The 19,932-nt window shown below is 38.4% G+C and overlaps 2 protein-coding genes across 7 annotated transcripts in view; one reads left to right on the plus strand and one right to left on the minus strand.

The window, feature by feature from the left end:
- Window positions 1-7,428, plus strand: part of SNAPC3 (small nuclear RNA activating complex polypeptide 3) — a 49,655-nt gene extending 42,227 nt beyond the window's left edge. Inside the window, exons 7-9 of the mRNA XM_002708086.5 lie at window positions 904-1,068; window positions 4,969-5,076; window positions 7,058-7,428. Of these exons, the coding sequence (XP_002708132.3) occupies window positions 904-1,068; window positions 4,969-5,076; window positions 7,058-7,205 (421 nt within the window). The 3' untranslated portion in view covers window positions 7,206-7,428. The remainder of the gene's footprint in view (window positions 1-903; window positions 1,069-4,968; window positions 5,077-7,057) is intronic.
- A 2,376-nt stretch (window positions 7,429-9,804) lies between these two features.
- PSIP1 (PC4 and SRSF1 interacting protein 1) overlaps window positions 9,805-19,932 on the minus strand; it is a 51,180-nt gene continuing 41,052 nt past the window's right edge. For 2 of the 6 annotated variants that reach the window (XM_002708085.5, XM_051845430.2), the window contains exons 9-16: window positions 19,319-19,547; window positions 18,094-18,212; window positions 15,462-15,517; window positions 14,813-14,883; window positions 14,511-14,612; window positions 14,205-14,418; window positions 12,033-12,144; window positions 9,805-11,477 (exon numbers count right to left, since the gene is read on the minus strand). In XM_002708085.5, coding sequence (XP_002708131.3) covers window positions 11,417-11,477; window positions 12,033-12,144; window positions 14,205-14,418; window positions 14,511-14,612; window positions 14,813-14,883; window positions 15,462-15,517; window positions 18,094-18,212; window positions 19,319-19,547 — 964 coding nt within the window. In that variant the 3' untranslated portion in view covers window positions 9,805-11,416. Of the gene's footprint in view, window positions 11,478-12,032; window positions 12,145-14,204; window positions 14,419-14,510; window positions 14,613-14,812; window positions 14,884-15,461; window positions 15,518-16,309; window positions 18,013-18,093; window positions 18,213-19,318; window positions 19,548-19,932 lie in introns of those variants that run through there. The other 4 variants (XM_017341191.3, XM_008254637.4, XM_017341194.3 and 1 more) reach the window with 4 other exon arrangements.

Genomic DNA, 19,932 nt, shown 5'->3' on the forward strand with positions numbered 1-19,932 from the left:
CTCTCCCTCTCTCCTTCTCTCCCTCTCTCCCATCCCCCACCCTCTCTCCCTCTCCCCCTCTCTCCCTCTCCCCCTCAAATCAATCAACACAAGGTTTAAGAAAAGATGGCATGTTGACAGTGATGCTACTACCTTCATCAGTGTTTTGCTTACTTGCATAATCCAGGTTAGAGTACACTAATGACAGAAACCAAATCAGTTTTATTCACTACAGCATTACTGACCAAAATGTCCAAGCTTCCAAAGTAGTCTACTGCTTTTCTAAACACATCTCGCAGTTGTTCCTGGTCAGCCACATCACACTGCTCATCCAGGGTAGCTTTAGACTTCTCCTCTGCTTCAAGATGTCAGTCCACCAGTGCTGCCCTGACACCTAGTGCAGCAGCACCTCTGCACATGCTGTGCCCAGATCCTGCGCCCCCAGCTCACCAGCACCTCTGGGCCATTCACATGCATGGTCTGGCCACTGCTCAGCTTGAGCACCAGGCTAAGAGGTATTAAAAATATTAGATATTCTCATTGTATGTTAACATGTTTGTGAAAATGTGAAGTTTTTTTTTTAAAGTAAAATGGTATTATTATACATTTTACATCCAAACTGAAGTGATAGATATCACATAGCCTCCAGAAAACTCACTTCCTGGAGAGGTCAGTGTTGAAAATGGCAGGTAACACCTTAGTATTATTGCAAAGGCAGATTTGTCCACAGGGACCACATTTTGAGAACTGCTGCTGTAACAGGTAAGGAAGAACTTAGTGTTTGTGGAATTGATGTCAAAATGGCAGTTGTCCTGTTAAATAGGTGAGCCAGGTTATAGGAAATCCTGCAGTCCCAAACCCTCTTCTGTCGTTTTTAAGTTTTTGTGGAGCAGTGTGCTATATCCTTGTCTTTTCTTCCCTCAGCACCATCATTGAGTGGTCAGAGTCCCATGATAGAGGCTATGGGAAGTTTCAGACTGCCAGAATGGAAGATTTCACCTTCAATGACTTGCATATTAAACTGGGCTTTCCTTACTTGTACTGTCACCAGGGAGATTGTGAACATGTTGTGGTCATTACCGACATAAGGTTAGTGGCAGCATTCACAATATTTCCTTCTCTTTATTTCACAATATAAAAGTAGAGGTGGTTAACAGCAAAACTCATCGTGGCAGCTTGGTTTGAGAGCAGCAAAAATGAATGTGTGTTTCCTATGCAATGGCCAACTCTCTGTGTCGATCTGTAACTCTGTTGGTCATATTTTTGAAAATCTATTAAAAATACTTTATTATTTATTGCAGGGTTAAAATATGTAATTACTTTTAAAATGTCTCCATTTCTATATTAAATAGCTGTTATTCAGGTAGTAGCTATCCATTCTGTTTATCAGATAGGCATACAGGCCCTTTGTACATTTGCAACTATAATTCTGGGTATCTTGTCCTTTTGCCAAAATTTGAAGGACAGAAAAGGAACTGGGGGAAAGGAAAAGTAATTCTAATATTTGACAAATGTTCAGTCTTAATTAGTTTCAACAAAGATTTTAATTGGGCAGAAGCTAAATGGCCTAAAAGAGATTTGGAGGGGTTAGTTATGGTTTTTGTTTGTTTTTCCATAGCTGTTACCTTTATTCCTCCTAAGACTCTTCATTTCCACCTTAAGGAAGTATCAGCCTACGAAGGACCAATATGTAGGAATAAGCTCTGCCCTGCTGGTTCATTTTCTGAGAGCATTTCTAAGTTTTTCATGGAGCGATAATATATCCATGTTTTTATTGTATCAGTCATAGACATTGACTCTTTTACAGAGTCCCTGCTTCTACTTCTTTGGAACTTAGTGACTGGTCCTCAGAATTTTATATGCTATGCATTCCTTCTCAGGAAGCTTCCCGAGGGCGTCCTTCACACCGAGAGTAACTATGAAAAAGGCAGTGCAGAGCAGAGAGCAGCCCCAAAGGGCTTCTCAGAAAGATGGACAGAGGGAACACCAGTGCTAGCTGCATGGCAGATCCAGATAAGCTTGGTTCAGAGACTGGAACCAAGGAGCATGGAGGACTCAGAAGCTTGCCTGGGGACGGGGAATCAAACTGATAGACCTCCTATTGATGTTTACCCCATATGGAAAGTATTTTCAGCATTTAATCAGAAAATAAGGACCTGAATCAGTGACAAGCATGCTGAAAAATAAGCGGATGTAAGCAAGAGAGAATAAGTAGCTAGAAAAAAGTTACACAGTGAAAGAAAAGTGAAGTTGGCTGGCGCCACGGCTCACTTGGCTAGTCCTCTGCCTGTTGCACTGGCACCCCGAGTTCTAGTCCCAGTTGGGACACTGGTTCTGTCCCGGTTGCTCCTCTTCCAGACCAGCTCTCTGCTATGGCCCAGGAAGGCAGTGGAAGATGACCCAAGTGCTTGGGCCCTGCACCCGCATAGCAGACCAGGAGGAAGCTCCAGGCTCCTGGTTTTGGATCGGCGCAGCGCCCTGGCCGCAGCAGCCATTTGGGGAGTGAACCAACGGAAGGAAGACCTCTGTTTCTCTCTCTCTCTCTCTCTCTTTCTAACTCTGCCTGTCCAAAAAAAAAGTGAGGTTGGTTATGTGGCTTAGGTGGAAGTGGTGTTAATTTGTCACAATTTAAACATTAAGTTTCTGCTTACCTAAAATTATAGTAGCTCTACACAGGTGAGTTGAGCTGAATTCTAAAGAAATTGTTGCCTTTAGGAGAGATTGGTGAGACAAGAGCCAAGGGATCACATAAACCTTACATTTGTGTGACTTGCAATATGATCTGTAGGATGTTTATGTCCTTCTAAGGCTGTTCCTCCTGCATGACCCGAGAATGTGCCTTCCTCATAATGAACACAGGGTGGAAGGTCACACAGTCTACCTTCATGGCCTGCTGAAGGAAGAGACGTAGCCCTTAAATGCAAGGACATTTCTTGATGCACTGACCAACAAAATAAACAATGATGTATTTCATTGCTAAAGAAAAAGCAGTTTGTATTTATTAAAAGTTGGCAGTGTGGGATGTTGAGAAATTTTATAGACAATTTAAACAAGAAGCTCAATTGTTTTCTGATGGTGAATTTAAATATATTACTACCATTTTTAAAGAAGACTTGAGGGGCCAGTGATGTGGCATAGCAGGTAAAGCCTCTGCCTGCAGTGCCGGCATTCCATATGGGCGATGGCTTGAGTCCTAGCTGCTCCACTTCCGATCCACCTTTCTGCTATGGATTGGAAAGCGGTAGATGAGCCAACTCCTTGGGCCCCTGCACTCACATGGGAGGCCTGGAAGAAGCTCCTGGCTCCTGGCTTCGATCAGCCCAGCTCTGGCTGTTGCAGCCATTTGGGGAGTGAACCAGCAGATAGAAGACTCTCTCTATGCTCTGCCTCTAACTCTGCCTTTCAAATAAATAAATAAATCTTAAAAAAAAAAAAAAAAGACTTATTTGAGAGACAGATCATCCATCTTCTGGTTCACTCCCCAAATGGTCACAGCAGGCCAGGTCTGGGTCAGGCTGAAGCCAGGAGGACCCAGGAACTTGATTGGCTTTCCTTTGTGGATGACAGGGACCTGAGTATTTGGGCCATCATCTGCTGCCTTTCCAGGTGCCTTAGCAGGAAGCTGGATTGGAAGCAGAGCAGCTAGGGCTTAAACTGGGACTTCTATATGGGATGCCCATATCTGAAGCAGCAGCTTAATCTGCTGTACCACAATGCTGGCCCCTGCTACTGTTTAATTTTTATTTTTTTTCTATTTTTAAGATTTATTTTGAAAGTCAAAGTTAGAAAGTGAGGGGAGACAGAAAAAGATCTTCCATCTGCTGGTTCACTCCCTAGATGGCCACAACAGCCAGCACTGGACCAGACAGGAGCCAGGAGCTTTATGGGTGACAGGGGCCCAGACACTTGGGCCATCTTCCACTTCTTTTCCCAGGCACATTAGCAGGGAGCTGGATTGATGTGGAGCAGCGGAGACAAAAACTGGTGCTATACATATGAGATGGCATTGTGGCAGGCAGCAGCTTTACCCACTATGCCACAAGGCCGGCTCCTACTGTTTAAGCTTTTAAGAATCAAATTTTAGAATTGGCAGGGACCTTTAGAATAATTTTGTGCAGTCATTTCATTCTTCAGATGAAGATCCTGAAATCCATCATGATTTAAGGATTTTTTCTAAAGCCATATACCTGGTTAGTGACAGAGTAGGGATTGACTGCATTTTATTAAAATCTAGTTTCTCAATTCTCACACCTAAAACTAAAATCCTGCCAGTTCAATCATACCAAAAGCCAGATTTGGATTATCCTAAAGGGGATAATAAAAAAAAAATAGCTATGTTGTAACAAAGAGGTAATCTGGATAAAAATATCACTGAGTAGCAATTGTGAAGCAACCCCAAGGATTATGTGATAGAATACATTTAAAGCTGGCCGGCGCCGCGGCTCACTAGGCTAATCCTCCACCTTGCGGCGCTGGCACACTGGGTTCTAGTCCCGGTCAGGGCGCCGGATTCTGTCCCGGTTGCCCCTCTTCCAGGCCAGCTCTCTGCTGTGGCCAGATAGTGCAGTGGAGGATGGCCCAAGTGCTTGGGCCCTGCACCCCATGGGAGACCAGGATAAGCACCTGGCTCCTGCCATCGGATCAGCGCGGTGCGCCAGCTGCAGTGCGCCGGCCATTGGAGGGTGAACCAACGGCAAAGGAAGACCTTTCTCTCTCTCACTGTCCACTCTGCCTGTCAAAAATAAAAAATAAAAAAAGAATACATTCAAAGCTAGCTGTTGGATGTCCCACAGGAAAGAAAACCTCTCAACCCAAAATGTTCTTTTGAAGGAAGGATTTCGTGGAATACAATTCAGACTTGGTGTTACAAGTCAGTTTACCTAATCTTCTATAAGCAGAACTGAAAAATTATCTAATTTTGATATATTTAATCCTTTATAGATCTTAAGAAATTGCACTTTAATATGTTTATTTTCTTATGAACAAAAGGCTTGTGCATCATGACGACTGCTTGGATAGGACACTTTATCCCCTTCTCATCAAGAAGCACTGGCTTTGGACCCGAAAATGTTTTGTTTGTAAAATGTACACAGCTAGGTGAGTGTAATGCTATTTTTTTCTTTGGGAAGTATTGGTTTTCAGCAATTAAATACTTTTGACTTATGGTTTTTTCACTTTCCCATTGTAGATCTGAGGGCTTGTACTTTGTAAGATGTAAGGAGGTTCCACAAAATCAGTGTGAATTAAAACTAGTGTTTTTTCAAAAATTAGAAAACATATTACCCATATGGAAATACAGGGGTGGGTCACGACTTAAGTGCTCAAGGAGCCATGTTCCGCCTTTTATCATGGTTTGAAAGGCAGGTTGATAGACATCCTCTGTCTACCAGTTCAATCCCCAAATGGCTTCTACAGCCAGGTTTGCAGCAGGCTGAAATCAGGAGCCAGGAACTCGATCTATCCGAGTCTCCCGCATTGGTGAGAGGCCCAAGTACATCAGTGTATATACAGTCCATCAGTGCTGCCTTCCCAGGTGCATTAGCAGGAAGCCAGAATGGAAGTGGAATAGCTGAGACCCAGTCTGGATGGGGGTGTTGACGTAGTAGGTTAAAACCCGTTGTGCCACAACACAAGCCCAGCTGTCTGCTTGTCTGTAGTTTTCAAAGTCAGCTTAATCCCACAGCTTCTCAATGAAGTTATGACAGCCATATGACTATGAGGTCAAAACATTTCATACACATTTTCCTTTATACGATTATGTTTAGATTATAAAGTGTTTCTTCTTATGAGTCAGAGTCCAAAACAAGTTTGAAAACTGGTTTTGGATTCACAATATACTTTTCTGAAAGAGCAATAGGAAAATAACATAAGTCATTATCAGCAGGTATTCTCTAGGATGCAGAACTCAAAGAGGCAGGAAAACAGTTAACAGTAAGGTTTCAGCCGGCGCCGTGGCTCAATAGGCTAATCCTCCACCTTGCGGCGCCGGCACACCGGGTTCTAGTCCCGGTTGGGGCGCCGGATTCTGTCCCGGTTGCCCCTCTTCCAGGCCAGCTCTCTGCTATGGCCAGGGAGTGCAGTGGAGGATGGCCCAGGTGCTTGGGCCCTGCACCCCATGGGAGACCAGGAAAAGCACCTGGCTCCTGGCTCCTGCCAGGATCAGCGCGGTGCGCCGGCTGCAGCGGCGGCCATTGGAGGGTGAACCAACGGCAAAAGGAAGACCTTTCTCTCTCTGTCTCTCTCTCTCACTGTCCACTCTGCCTGTCAAAAAAAAAAAAAAAGAAAAAGAAAAAAAAAAAAACAGTAAGGTTTCAGGCCATATAATGATACCCATATTCTAGGCTGTAACATTTTATCCTGTTCTAGATAAGACTGTTGGGAGTTTTAATTAATCAGTACTCATTTACCAAAAAGATAAATTAAGCAAAAGTTTATCAGGTCGGTAGCATCTCATTTTTAGTTTTTCATGGCCTGTAGGGTAGGCATTTGGTATAATGATTAAGATGCTGCCTGAGATGCTCACATCCCATCTTGGAACACCTGGGCTCAGGTCCCCGCTCCCCGCTCCCCTTCTGATTCCAGCTTCCTGCTGTGTACCTTGCTTGGGAGGGAGGCAGCAGGTAATAGCTCAAGTAGTTGGATCCCTGCCCCCAATGTGGGAGAACTGGATTGAGTTTCCAGCATCTGGCCTGTCCTAAACCCAGCTATTGTGGGCATGTGTGAGGGGAGAAACAGAGGATGGAAGGTGTCTTGTTTCAGGTAAATAAATTGAAGGAAAAAAAGTCATATTTACAATAAAAAAAAAAAAAGGCCTGTCAGAAGATTATTGTTCATAGTAAGTTTATTTGGGGGACAGGTGTATCATGGCCAGTGTATGCTGCTATCGGGTACAGAGTCACAGTTTTCTCTACTTACCTTTCAGGGAGTGTTACTTAGTATTAGATGCCACTTTGCCTTGTGGAGTGTATGTAGACTAATAAGGCAATACTGAATGTTATATTTACAGATTAGCTACATGTTAAAACATGAAAAACTTGATTGTAATGATGTACTTTTTTTTGTTTTCTTAAAACCACAGATGGGTGACGAACAATGACAGTTTTGCACCACAAGACCCATGTTTCTTTTGTGATGTTTGCTTCCGAATGCTCCACTATGACTCTGAAGGCAACAAACTGGGGGAATTCCTTGCTTATCCTTATGTTGATCCTGGAACCTTTAATTAAATAACAGCTGCCCCTGTAAAGTACACCACTGTCAAGTCCCCATCCTCTGGGATAGTTTATTTCCAAAGTACACCACTGAGGAACAGATGCACCTGGAACAGAAGTAATCCAAGTGTTTTGGAATGTTATTTCATTCACTCCAAAGTACATTTAACTTATTTGAAGGGGTTGTGTATTTTACTGAAGTGCTTTCCATATCCTAAATATAAACTAGGTACATACACATGTTCTCATTCTTTTCTCCCAATCCATGGCTTGCCTATTCATCCTGTCAAGTGTTTTTTTTTTGCTAAGGCTAGAAATCAACTAGATACATCAAATAGTAGAAGTATTTTGGAAATTCTCTGAAGAATTTGAGAGCTACACCTTCTACCTTGAGGCTCCCGAGGTAAAGATTCTTCACCTTAATTTTTGTTAGATATTTGAAGTTAAGGATAAAAGCAACTGTTTAACAAAATTAAAAATTGAGCATAGCTGTTGTGATATAGTCACACAGTGGGTTCTTTTGTAATTGTGATAACTGCGCACACAAGACATTTTAAGAAGACTATAGGAATAATCAATCTGCAGAGATGTTGGGTATATTATCTGATTTTATATTGCCATGTGAAAAACATCAGGATCCTGAGAAGTCTAGCTTTGGCTGACTTATTCATGGGCAGTAATACTGTTGAGTAATTATGAGCAAAAAAAAAAAAGCAACAGTTTTCTGGAAACCTTTTTAGGTGATAATTTTAATATGCTATAAAAGATTTTAAATGAATCGTTTTTTTTTTTTTTTTTCTCCTAGGTTATATTTAAATTCAGCATATGTACACATTACTCTTGATGGCTAAGAGCAGACACTTACCATAAAAATCAAAACCTAATGAAACCTGTAACTGCGTGTTTAAGGCTGACAGTGCAATATGTTTTAAGGACTTAAATGTGGCATACCCAGTTAAGTCAGTTGGTGTGAAGATGAGAAGTACCTGCTTCTGGTATGTCTAGATGGGGTTCTTCCTCATTGGTTCAGAGCATCATTATAAAGAACTAAAGAGGCCCCTCCATGGCTGGCTTATGTTGTGCCTACATTTTTACTTTAATGTATCCAGTGGTGCAGACATGGAGCAGACAGAAAATTCTGTAAAAATAAAATTTTTAAGATAAATGATATACCCAATTCCAAAAATCCACGGGTTAAATTTTTTATTTATTTTTATTTTTTTGACAGGCAGAGTGGACAGAGAGAGAGACAGACAGAGAGAAAGGTCTTCCTTTCATCCCCTCAATGGCTGCTGCAGCTGGCACACCACGCTGATCAGGAGCCAGGTGCTTCTCCTGGTCTCCCATGGGGTGCAGGGCCCAAGCACTTGGGCCATCCTCCACTGCCTTCCCGGGCCACAGCAGAGAGCTGGACTGGAAGAGGAGCAACTGGGACAGAATCCGGCGCCCCGACCTGGACTAGAACCTGGTGTGCCAGCACCACAGGCGGAGGATTAACCTAGTGAGCTGCGGTGCCAGCCTAAATTTTTTCTAAGAGGGATCAGGTTACTCGCAGTTTGCCAGTGTGAATCAGTTACATAGGTATTCCATCAAGTCATTCCAAAGAAATTTCTAACTGTATATTTTGGGAGCTACATCTCTGATACAAAACAGCTATTCTTTATACATATTTCAATCTTTTAACTATTAAATAAACTACAAATACCATTGTATATTGAAGGAAAGCAATTATAAAAACATTACTAATCAACGTTCTCTAGTAAGAAATGAATTAAGATTTTTGATTCAATAGTGGATGTGCATATTAGCAGCTCTCTCCAGAAAAAGCAGCTATTTTTTCATCTCATATCATCTGTTAAACACATTTCTGCCTATTATAGCAGTTTTGGCACTTCTTAAGGGTACAATGATGCAAGTTTTGCTGTTTCCAACAGATGAACCGTTCTTGGGCCAGTGTGACAAAGTAAGTTGTTAGCAAAGCCCTCAACACAGAGCCCTATGTAAAAAAGCCTTTGCCTCTGCATGAGATGAGATGTTGGACCTCATCTTGACCTGACATCTTTAGGTAAGTATGTGGGCAGAAATATTTTTTGTACACTATCAACAAAAATGGGTAAAATCTGTAATAGCTGAAATCTCCAGATAGAATTATAGGACTTAAAAGGTACTGTATGTTCAAAGTCCCAAACTTCAGTCATTTGTGTTGGGTCATGTATAATTTACTCTTTAAAATGCAATCCAATCATCAAAAGCACAAAATAGGTGTTGTATATTCACATACACACACACATTTTGATGGCTAGTTATAAGTTATCTCTATTTGTTTGACTGTAGGCATTGTTCCTGTAAAACTTCTTGGTAGTTATAAGACTTTTTCTTGTAAGTTCTTGGGCTGTTATCTGTCAATCAGCCTATGACAAAAAAAATTCTTGAAATGAAGGTTAAGGTGGAAGAGAAGGCAACGTGCTTTAAGTAGAGTGCATACATCAAGCCAGACTATGCAGGCAAACAGGTGATCGGAATGTTACTTGTATCTCCACAAATTGAATGCTCTGTGGCTTCTTGATAAAACTATAACAGGGTCATAGGAAAGAAAAGGAGGGTGAACAGAAGATAAATAACATTTCCTTTATTTTTACCAGTTTGAGTTTACTGTTTGAATTGTTTGGGGATACAGGGTTGATTAATCTCTATGACCAGTTAACTAAGAAACTGTTTCCTTAGCAGCAAATCCAAGATTCCACACCTTCTTGGAAAATGGCAAAGAAGTAGTTTACTAGTAGTTTGATAGAAAAATTCTTTAATCAAAACAAGTTTACACGTTGACACTTATGGCTTGACTAGAATAAATTTGTCCAAGTTAAAACTGAATTATGGACCGAAACAGGTATATATAATGTAACAGCAGAGTTCCCTCCAAACATTGGGTCCTAGCTTCCCTTCTAAGACCTCTGAACTGCACAAGTCCAATTACTGAAGTAATGTTCAAATGTTAACCTGTAGATGAAAAGTCAGAACATACAATGCATGTTGCACACAAACACTGGTTTTAAAGTCCTTTTCCGATATCATATAGTGTCAAAACGTAAGTATCCTTCTACCTATTGAAAACCAACAACTGCCCTAATATTCAAAATATCTTAGAAACACTATCCTTTGTTATTACACTTATAATCTGTGATAACATTGGTACACTCTGATTTAGTCTCTACTTTATGTAATCCTGTTACATGTATGAAACAGAAATGGAAATACAAACTACTTTCTAATATGGCCTTGTTATCAAATAGGTTAGTTCACTTGTATAGCATTTATATTTTCCGCATAAGCATCATGGATTGATTTTTTTTCCAATTAAAAAATATAACGGCTTTCTTAATGTGTGACTTTTAAAAATATTTAGAAACTTGAGACACTTCTCAAAAATAAATGTATATAGTTTTCAGTGTTACTAATGCCTGTAAAGGATCTTAGATGGTTGAACTCTAAAGCCAGATTTATAATACACCCAGCGTGTTCGCTTTAGGTAAGTCAGGTGACTTCACTGAACTCCCAGCAAAAAAAACTATTTCCAAAAATTAAGTTTGTTCTGTACCTCCTAGAATTGCCAATTAAACATCAGTTGGGTATCTAGCTGTCATACAAAAAGGCATAGAGACTACAGATTGTTACAAAGAAGCAGGATAATGTACCACAATGTAGAGACTGTGATATTAAAATTAACTTTTGGTGACAGGAGGGAGTGAGTACTTACATAGAAGTAACATTTTCTCTACCGTAAAAATGCTCAACTTCTACAAAACCCACAAACAGTGAGATCCAAGATTTGTAATAAACTATGCACAAAACCCACGGTATTTGGGAGAAGAGGAAAGGTTTATACAGGTAGCATTTTTAAAAATGTAACTTTGTTCTACCAATTACACATTAACATACACACACTAATTGAAAATATGCTACAACCATTTCTGGAAAAGCAGTTTTAACATTTTCTAAATGGACTTTCTCCCCACGTTTACTGTTTAATGGAGCTGTTAATACTGCACAAGAACAATTAGTGATAAGTTTAATTACTTTTAAACAAAGGCATTTTCTCCCTCAAAACAAGTTTTAAACATCAAAACCTATGCTTATAAAAATTTAAAACTTTGAGCAGTCTAAATATTTCAAATGAAAACCATTACAAACTTCTTCAAATGTTAACTTTAAACTCCAGGTATGTCACCCTAGTTATCTAGCGTAGAATCCGTCAGCGATATTTCAGTCTCTCTCTCTTCACTGCATGGCCTAAAGAAAAGGAAGAAAGAAAGGTGTGACAACTGGGATTCTCCTAAGAACTGCATTCTCCTAAGAAAAAAAAGACTTGTTATTCAGATTTTTGTTCTATCAGGTTGTATTTTCTTTGCAAAGTAACAGAACACCATTTTCAGCTTTAAAGTGAATTCTCTTTAAGAACATATACCAGCATATTACAAAGTTTAGATTTCCAAAATTGCTAGACTCCCAAGTCAAGGTACAGTGTTACAAACTAAGCCTAAATAAGTATGGTCTCACAGCTAGTTATTTTAAGAAAGTTTGTAACTTAGAGTAGCCTATAATTCTACATCTAATTTTTAACATTCTCACAATTAAGTTAATTTTCTTTAACTGGGCTTTTTCACCAGGCTCCACTTCCTTGAATACAGTAACAAATTAGCAGTCTACAAATTTTACTTTTGCCTTTTTCATTTGCAGTTTGTTTACTGAAATCAGAAATTAAGTGATCAAAAAACACCATTAACCCTGGCACAATGCTGTGATTAAAAACTTTAAGACTATGAAGACACTAAAACACATCCTCACTTTTTCTTGCTGCTGGCCTCATGACTGTCTTTGCTTTCCTCAGTGCTGTCGCCATTGTGTTGCGGCTGATTGCTATCTTGCGCCTCAGATCCTCCATTTACAGTCTTTGAACCTTTTAGAAGGATAATAATGGGAAACTTCGTTAGAACTACAGAAAGAATATGGTGTTGTCCTCTAGAGATCTAAAAACCAATAAAACATGACCTTCAGCTTTTCTAATATTTAGTATCTTACGTGTGAAATTGCATTGTTAATTCAGCCCTCTTAGATTTTAGGACTTGGTTTTGATGCCATTTCAAAAAAAAAGGAATAATGAACATTAAATAGCTATATTGTCAACACTCCTTTCAGTAGCTAAGGCACAGAAACATTCTATTTGTTATTAATCTGGAAAACTAGAGGGGGCTACAGAACTCTTTAGCACATTATGGTTTTACTTCATCGTGAATTTTGTATTTAGCTTTAATGGTAATTTAGAATAATAAGTGCTGAAAGTAGTACTTTGTCCACTGCCTGTGACAGGCAGAGTGGACAGTGAGAGAGAGAGAAAGGTCTTCCTTTGCCGTTGGTTCACCCTCCAATGGCCACCGCGGCCAGTGCACCGCGCTGATCCGATGGCAGGAGCCAGGTACTTATCCTGGTCTCCCATGGTGGGCAGGGCCCAAGCACTTGGGCCATCCTCCACTGTACTCCCTGGCCACAGCAGAGAGCTGGCCTGGAGGAGGGGCAACCGGGACAGAATCCAGCACCCCAACCGGGACTAGAATCCTGTGTGCTGGCGCCGCAGACGGAGGATTAGCCTATTGAGCCACAGCGCCGGCCGATAGTAGTACTTCTAACTGTCATGATTTTTGCTGCCTGATAAGTAAATAACTGCAGTTTCTTCTGGTCAATCTTAGTTACAAAGGAGACCTATATCATTTCCTAATAAATGAGAGCAAACCAGACAAAACAGCTTCTGAAATGTTGGTTTCTACCTTAAAACCACCTGGAATTGGGGGAGCTAATAATAGTACTATAAGGCATAATAGCCCTTAAAACATACATTCTGAACTATTTATGGATGAGATGGTATGTCTCAGAGTGGAAAACCACATTAGCCATGTACAGTCTTCCTTATCTGACATGCTCAGGGCCAGCTGTGTTTCAGATTTTGTGAATATTTGCGTAACAACATATACACAATCAAATAGGATGGGGATGGACTCTCTAAACACAAAATTCATTTTTTACAATATTTAAGCAAATATTTTGTGTATGGAATGCACTTAGCATACATTAAGCCATCGCAAAGGAATTGCTATTTCAGCTACCAGGTAGACAACCTGTGGTGTTTGGCCTCACCATCATTCCTGACTCACTGTGTATGCTGCTATGAACACTGTTTTTTTTTTATCACATGTGAGAAGCTCATAAAAATGACACACCATTCAAGAGGGTACTTTAAAAAGTTCATGAAAAAATGAAACTAAAAGGACATGTTTTAGTGCAAAATATTCTTGTAGTCCATGTGTAGTTTTCTTTTCATAATAGGCATTTTCCATGAACTTCCTGACCAACGAGCCCCCCCCCCTCCAGTGAGGGTAACTAGGCAGCATAGTTAACAGCACCAGCAAAACGCCTGTTACCAACTGCTAACCAACAGCAAACGGCATCCACCCATCATCCTGTGTTTTAGCTAACAGTGTGTTTTTGTAGGTGAGAAGCATCAGAAGCAGTTGAGGGGACCAGGAAATAGGTTAAGGGCTGAGGAGGTGTTCTTCTGGATGGCTTTTTAAAATGTTTTCTCCAGAGTCACGTGCCTCATTAGCAGTGGTTTCTGTGCTGAATCTGTTTCTAAACTGACAGTTTTTTCTGTTACCATGCAGGCTGCTCTAGTCCTCCAGTAAGCCCGCCAGTTTCACCAACTGTTCTATAGGCAGCTTTTCTGCATTGCTCATGTCATCTTTGTCAGCACTGTTCTCACAGTCACCTTGACTGAGGAAATGAAACCATTTTAATTATTTCATCTTTCATCAATGAATGAACTGGAGCCTTAGCACTGACATTTAAGAACTCCAATATCCACTTCTTTCCAACTCTGAAATTGTATTTTTGCTTATGTCAAAGCTATTTTTAAAAGCAGTCCTGGCAAAGAGTTAAAAAGCTGGCCTGAAGTTGATGACCACATACCTGTTTGTTCCTTTTCTAGCTTTTTGTTTGGCCCTTTCTTTCCTTGATCTTTGGTTTTATTTGCTTCCTCATGCTGTCTTTGTTCAGCAAGAGATTTATTCAGCACTTGGGTGATCACGGAATCCCCTTCACCAACCAAAAACATGTTCTTAAACTTGTTATACAACATTGTAGACTTTTCCATGATAACTTGGCTAACTTTGAATCGCCGTATCTGAAAAAATATACATTCACAATTGCTTTCGTGATATTTCAGTTTTTTAAATGAGAAAGTTTTAAGAATCTACAGGACATGGAATCACTTACTTTTTTCAGCGTTGTAATCATCTCTGTGTGTTTCTGAGCTTGTTGCATTGTGACCTGCAGTGAAGCCAGTTCATCCAAGGCCTCAATGCATCTGTTCACATCCTTCATAATAAAACAGTGATTTCATAACTGTTAATTATCACAACATAGACAATATCTATTTCTCAAGTTTTTAAGAAATTTCAAAGCAGTATAATAACCAATAATTGTACCTTTTATTTTAAATCCACATACTTAAGTCATGTGAGAAATATGAAGCTATAAGAGCAGCACTATATCTTTAAATGAGATTAAACACTTACAAGATTATCAATTTTGAGTGAATTTTTAATTTCAGCATGTATCCTTTGAAGCCGAGAATCCATTGATGTTTCTATAAATTAAAATATGTGAAAAACAGTAAATAGTTTTCCCAAAACCAGTATTTCTGTATAGTCTAAGGCAAAGTATTAATGGAAAGAACAGGTAAATTTAAAATGTTCTCAGTAATCTTTAAAATGAAGAACCAAAATAGTTATGCTACTTTAGGACTTGGTTTAGGAAAGCAACATGCACCATAAAAACTCAAAATCACCATCCAGCTGCATCTGTTTCTAAGATAGTCTACATCCAATTTTGAACTCCTGAAACTCCAATCCTTACATACCTGCTTTACCCTAACATGTTTAACCAAAGGATTTGTCAAAAATGGAAAAGCATCTAGCTTTTGACAAAGCAACCCAAAATCTGATTTGTCAAATAATGAATATTAAAAAAATATGGACAACAATTTAACATATTCACTTGATTTTGCTCAAAATACAATGCAATTTCTATAGAATCCATTATGGATTTGAAAAAGTGTAGGACATAAGAACATAAAATGAGACTAATTTGTGGAAAACTAAGCATCCATAGACTCTTCTTTCTACGTATAATTTTTACACATCTTAGGAAGTGAAGTTAACTAACCTCGCTTCTTCTCCACTTTCTTAACTTCTGGCTTCTTTCCTTCATCTTTATTCTGCCTATCAAATGTTAACACAAACATTTCAAAACATTGGAAGTTTGTGATGGATTACCCAATGCCCACAATTCCTTATGTATAAGTTACATTTTTTCCCTTCAAGTAACAAATCATATCCTAGGCCACAAGCAATTGACTGTAGATCTTTCAACTATGCAATGACACAGCATTGATATAAGCAGAACTCAAAAAGTAACATGCTAAATCAAACATTTTTTCAGTTGCATCACACAATAAAAAAATCTAAAGTTGTTTAAAATGGTGAAATTTTCTTTGCAACATTAATTTGTTGTTAAAAGACTAATTTCAGGGTCAGTGGACAAACGATTTACAATGAGAATACCTATAAATGTTTAATCAATTCTGCATCACAACTTTTAAAAAGCAGCGTGTCAAAAGATGATTTAATTGTTGCCCACATCTTCAAAGTGTGGATAATTTGAGGGATTTTGAACCAAGGTTAAAACTGTTTTATCACTCAAATGACATCTAACATTTATATACCATTTCACAAATGAAAAGGTACCATATTTTACTGTGAATCACAAAAATAACCACTTAAAATTACAATCTTAGTAATTTCTAGTACCTTGGCTTACAGAATTCAGGCCATATCATCAACCAATTGAAATAGACAAGAACAAAAAAATACCTAAAAATCGTTGTTTTTTTTAAAAAAAACTTTATTTTAAAATTTTGGTTACAGGTTCATTTTTCTTAACAAGTCTACTATTTAATCTCTCAGGATTAAAAAAAAACAATTAAGACTCTAAAGAACTGAACAACAAAGGAATGTCAATGGAGGGCATAAGTGCCCCATTCTCAGGGTTGTATTATCTATTCCAGTTTAATACCTAGTTTCAAAACAAAACGAAAGTTTATATTTTCTAAATGAAATTATGTACAACCACCATCTTCATCTAAGCTTGTTATAATTTTCAAACACAAAGCTTCATTTTAAGCTTGGTTAAGAAAAAAAAAAACAGGAATGATGGCCGACCTTAGTATGTAGTGTGTACCTTACAGGATATTTTGTTAACAATCATAACACAGTAATAATGCCATTAATAAATGAAGTCCTCAATTTAGAATCTGGAACATTCTTCCATCAAAGGGGGGTAGGGAAAAATTCAGTCCAATGAGTCTGTCTCAAGATCTTCATCTCTTGTTTGCTCCACTTGTATTCTCTTTTCAGTAACTGGATTAATGCTTTGAGCCCAAAATGAGATATATTTTTTATTACTGTAGATTACATGTTGTTTGGCTGGGAATACAATACAATAAACTTTATTTTGCATAATGCATTTCACACAAGCTGCATCTGAAATGCTTTACAGAGCAAAACTGTCCAAGTACAAAGTTTTGTAATAACAGGAGAAGGAAAGAAAACACAAATATTAGAATTTGAGAAAGTTACATTGGAGGACATTCAAAAGAAACTGAAATACATAGAGAACTTTGAGATAGTGCAGTAGAGGTTGGGCTAGATTTTGTGTCTTACTTTGGGGAGCACAATAAAGTTAAAAGCAACAAACAGTCCAACTTTTCATTGAAATGAGAGAGGAAAGGTAACAAAAAAATATTTTACAGAAGTGGTCGAAGTCTTAGAGGGAGTAACATTTCTGAGCCTTAGAATGATTTTTAAAATTACTCCCTGAGCAGCTGAAACTGCTTATGATATCCTCCAAACAACTAAGAAAGAAATCAGAGTCAAATGCTATACGTGTAAAGATGTTCAGCTTCAGAATGTATTAGATAAGGAAAAAAATACAGAACTGCTCTCATTGCTAACTCTGTCTTTAATGACCTAGAGTGTTTCTAAAATCACATTTCTCAAATAACAAAATAAGTTTAGTCAGAATCTAAAACACTCGACAAGGAAAGAGAAGCATTCCAGAGAACTCAGAAGTGACAGTCTAAAGATAACTATGTTATAAAGACGAAGTCTAATCATCATTACCATTGCTATTACTTTTCCTTCTAATAAAATTTTATATAATCAAAGGGAAAGAAATTCCCGATGGCAAGTATATATTGTCTCCAAATACCAAAACTTAAGACAACAAAACAACTTTGCACTTGATTTATATTGCACATATCTAATGTAAACCCTGTTACAGCCTTTAGATTTACTATTACTGGCTGCCTGGGTCTCCAGCTGTGCTTTCGTTACTTTTGCTGGTCTTTAGGGGGAGGCCTGCTGGTGGTATGATGAATTACTTCCTGCATTCTTTCTCCACCAATATATTATCACCACTCTTTGTATATTTAATATATTATACAAATAATAGAGGATAAGTACATTTTCTGCAAAGCCACTAACAGTTAAATTCTATCTTCACATTCAGTTTAAACTAAAAAATAATCCACAGGATGACTGCGCCTCAGTGGAAGTCATCCCCTCAAAAAACAATGAAGCCCAAAATAAGATAATCATACACTGAAGACTTTTCTAATATATAGGAAAAGTTACTTCTTCAAAAGGCTTCATGAAGGCTGGAAAATGAAAATCTGTTGTTTAAAAATGTCATGCTACCCTTAAGAAAAACTCAAAATTTAGAATGAAAAAATACTTACTGCTCAGTTTCCATTTGTTCCTCTTGCTTGCGTTTTCTATCTGCTGCTTCTTTCTCATGTTGGCCTTTGAGCATATTCCTTCTGTGCGCAGTCTGAAAGTTTCTTCCACCTTTTCTCTTCTGTTTTATGTAAGAATTAGGATGGATTCAGTTAGCTCTCAAGTTAGTGCTTATATAATTATAATCATAAGAGAAAAAAGCAACTAGTTTAAGGACTGAATACTTAAAAATTAGTCATTTAAAAAGATGTTCTGTAATTACAGCCTGCCCTACAAATTTAACTTTCCCTTGATGACTCTGGATTGCTGTAGGGATGCTGTTCTTTTGTTAAAATGACATCTTTAGGCTGTTTGCCTCTACATAGTGATGCTAACTTCAATACCAATAAGCATGCAACTCAACCTATCCAATTAAGATTTTGGGCTTAAACTAAAGACTGATGAGACCTAGATTTGTAGATCCCTAACATTATACAAAAAGATTGTGTTTTTCTAGACAAAAGGATATATAGCTTTAATGTTATTTCCAAACAACTATGGCATCCAAATGAAATTAGGAATCAATGACTAAATATGCAATAGGTCTGAAGAATGAAAAAATTTGAGAGTAAACCTGTATAAATACACCTTTTACTTTTGTCTTCACTGGTCACAACCAACTTGGTTTAATCTCCTACCTTCTCTAGTAGGTGGGGTTATTTTAAGTATCTTTCAATGTGCAAAGTTAAGAAATTTAGAATAGACAATATAAGAAATTTTCAAAATTTTTAAAATGTTACTTACTTTAAGTTTATTCAAGACTGGTTTACTCCCATCTAATCTCCTCAATGGCCAGAGAGTGGACTAGGCTGAACCTGGAAGCCAGGAACTCATTCAAGATGTCCCACAGAATGACCAACCACTTGAGCCATCACCTACTGCCTCCCAGCATCAGCAAAAGGCTTGCAATTGAGCTGGAGTTGGGAATCTGACCCAGGTACTCCTTTATGGCACATGGACACCTTAACCAGTGTATTATGGCTAGGTCAAATGCTCCCACTCCCACCCCCAAATATGCTGTTTAAAAAATTCAAATCTACTCAATTCAAATCTACTCAAAGATAAAAAAATTAAATTGAATCTTCACTGATACTCAGACTTCCACAGAAATATTGAAAGCTTACAAGGTGAATATTAACTACATAAGAAAAATAGAACCAATATTTTTACATGATATGTAAACTCTACCTTTTCGCCTTCTTGATCGTCTCCTTCTTCTTCAGAATCAGAGGTTGACGTAACCCCTGGTTTAGCTAAATTTTTCCTTTTTGATTCAGCTTCTTTCTTCCCGTCTTTTTTGTCTGGTTCCTTTCTTGGCTTATCATCTTCCTTCTGGCCCTCCTCATCCTTTTTAAGCTGCTTTTTAGGTGGTTTTTCTTCTTGCCCCTTTTTCTTATTTTTGTCTTCCTCAGTAACCCTATTATGGGAGAGTCCAATTGGGGGAAAACAAGTCATTATGTATCATTAATATTTGGCATTCAACTATACACCAAACCAAATAAATACATTAGATAACAATCTGCTGTCATTTTTTATTCAAAGGCAAATTTAAAATATGGTTATTTTAGAACTAAAAGAAATATTCTTTGCAGTGCGAAAAAAACAGGTATGTTTATTTTGGTGCAAAATTTTTTTTGAAATTCATGCATTTAAAAAAAAAAAAAGATTGATTTATTTGAAAGAATTACAAAGAGAGGGAGAGACAGATCCTCCATCTGTTGGTTTACAACAGCCACAACAGTCAGGGCAAAATCAGGTTGGAGCAGGGAGCTTCATCCAGGTTTCCCCATGTGGGTAGCAGG

This window comes from Oryctolagus cuniculus, chromosome 1, assembly GCF_964237555.1.
Source record: "Oryctolagus cuniculus chromosome 1, mOryCun1.1, whole genome shotgun sequence".
NCBI lineage: Eukaryota > Metazoa > Chordata > Mammalia > Lagomorpha > Leporidae > Oryctolagus > Oryctolagus cuniculus.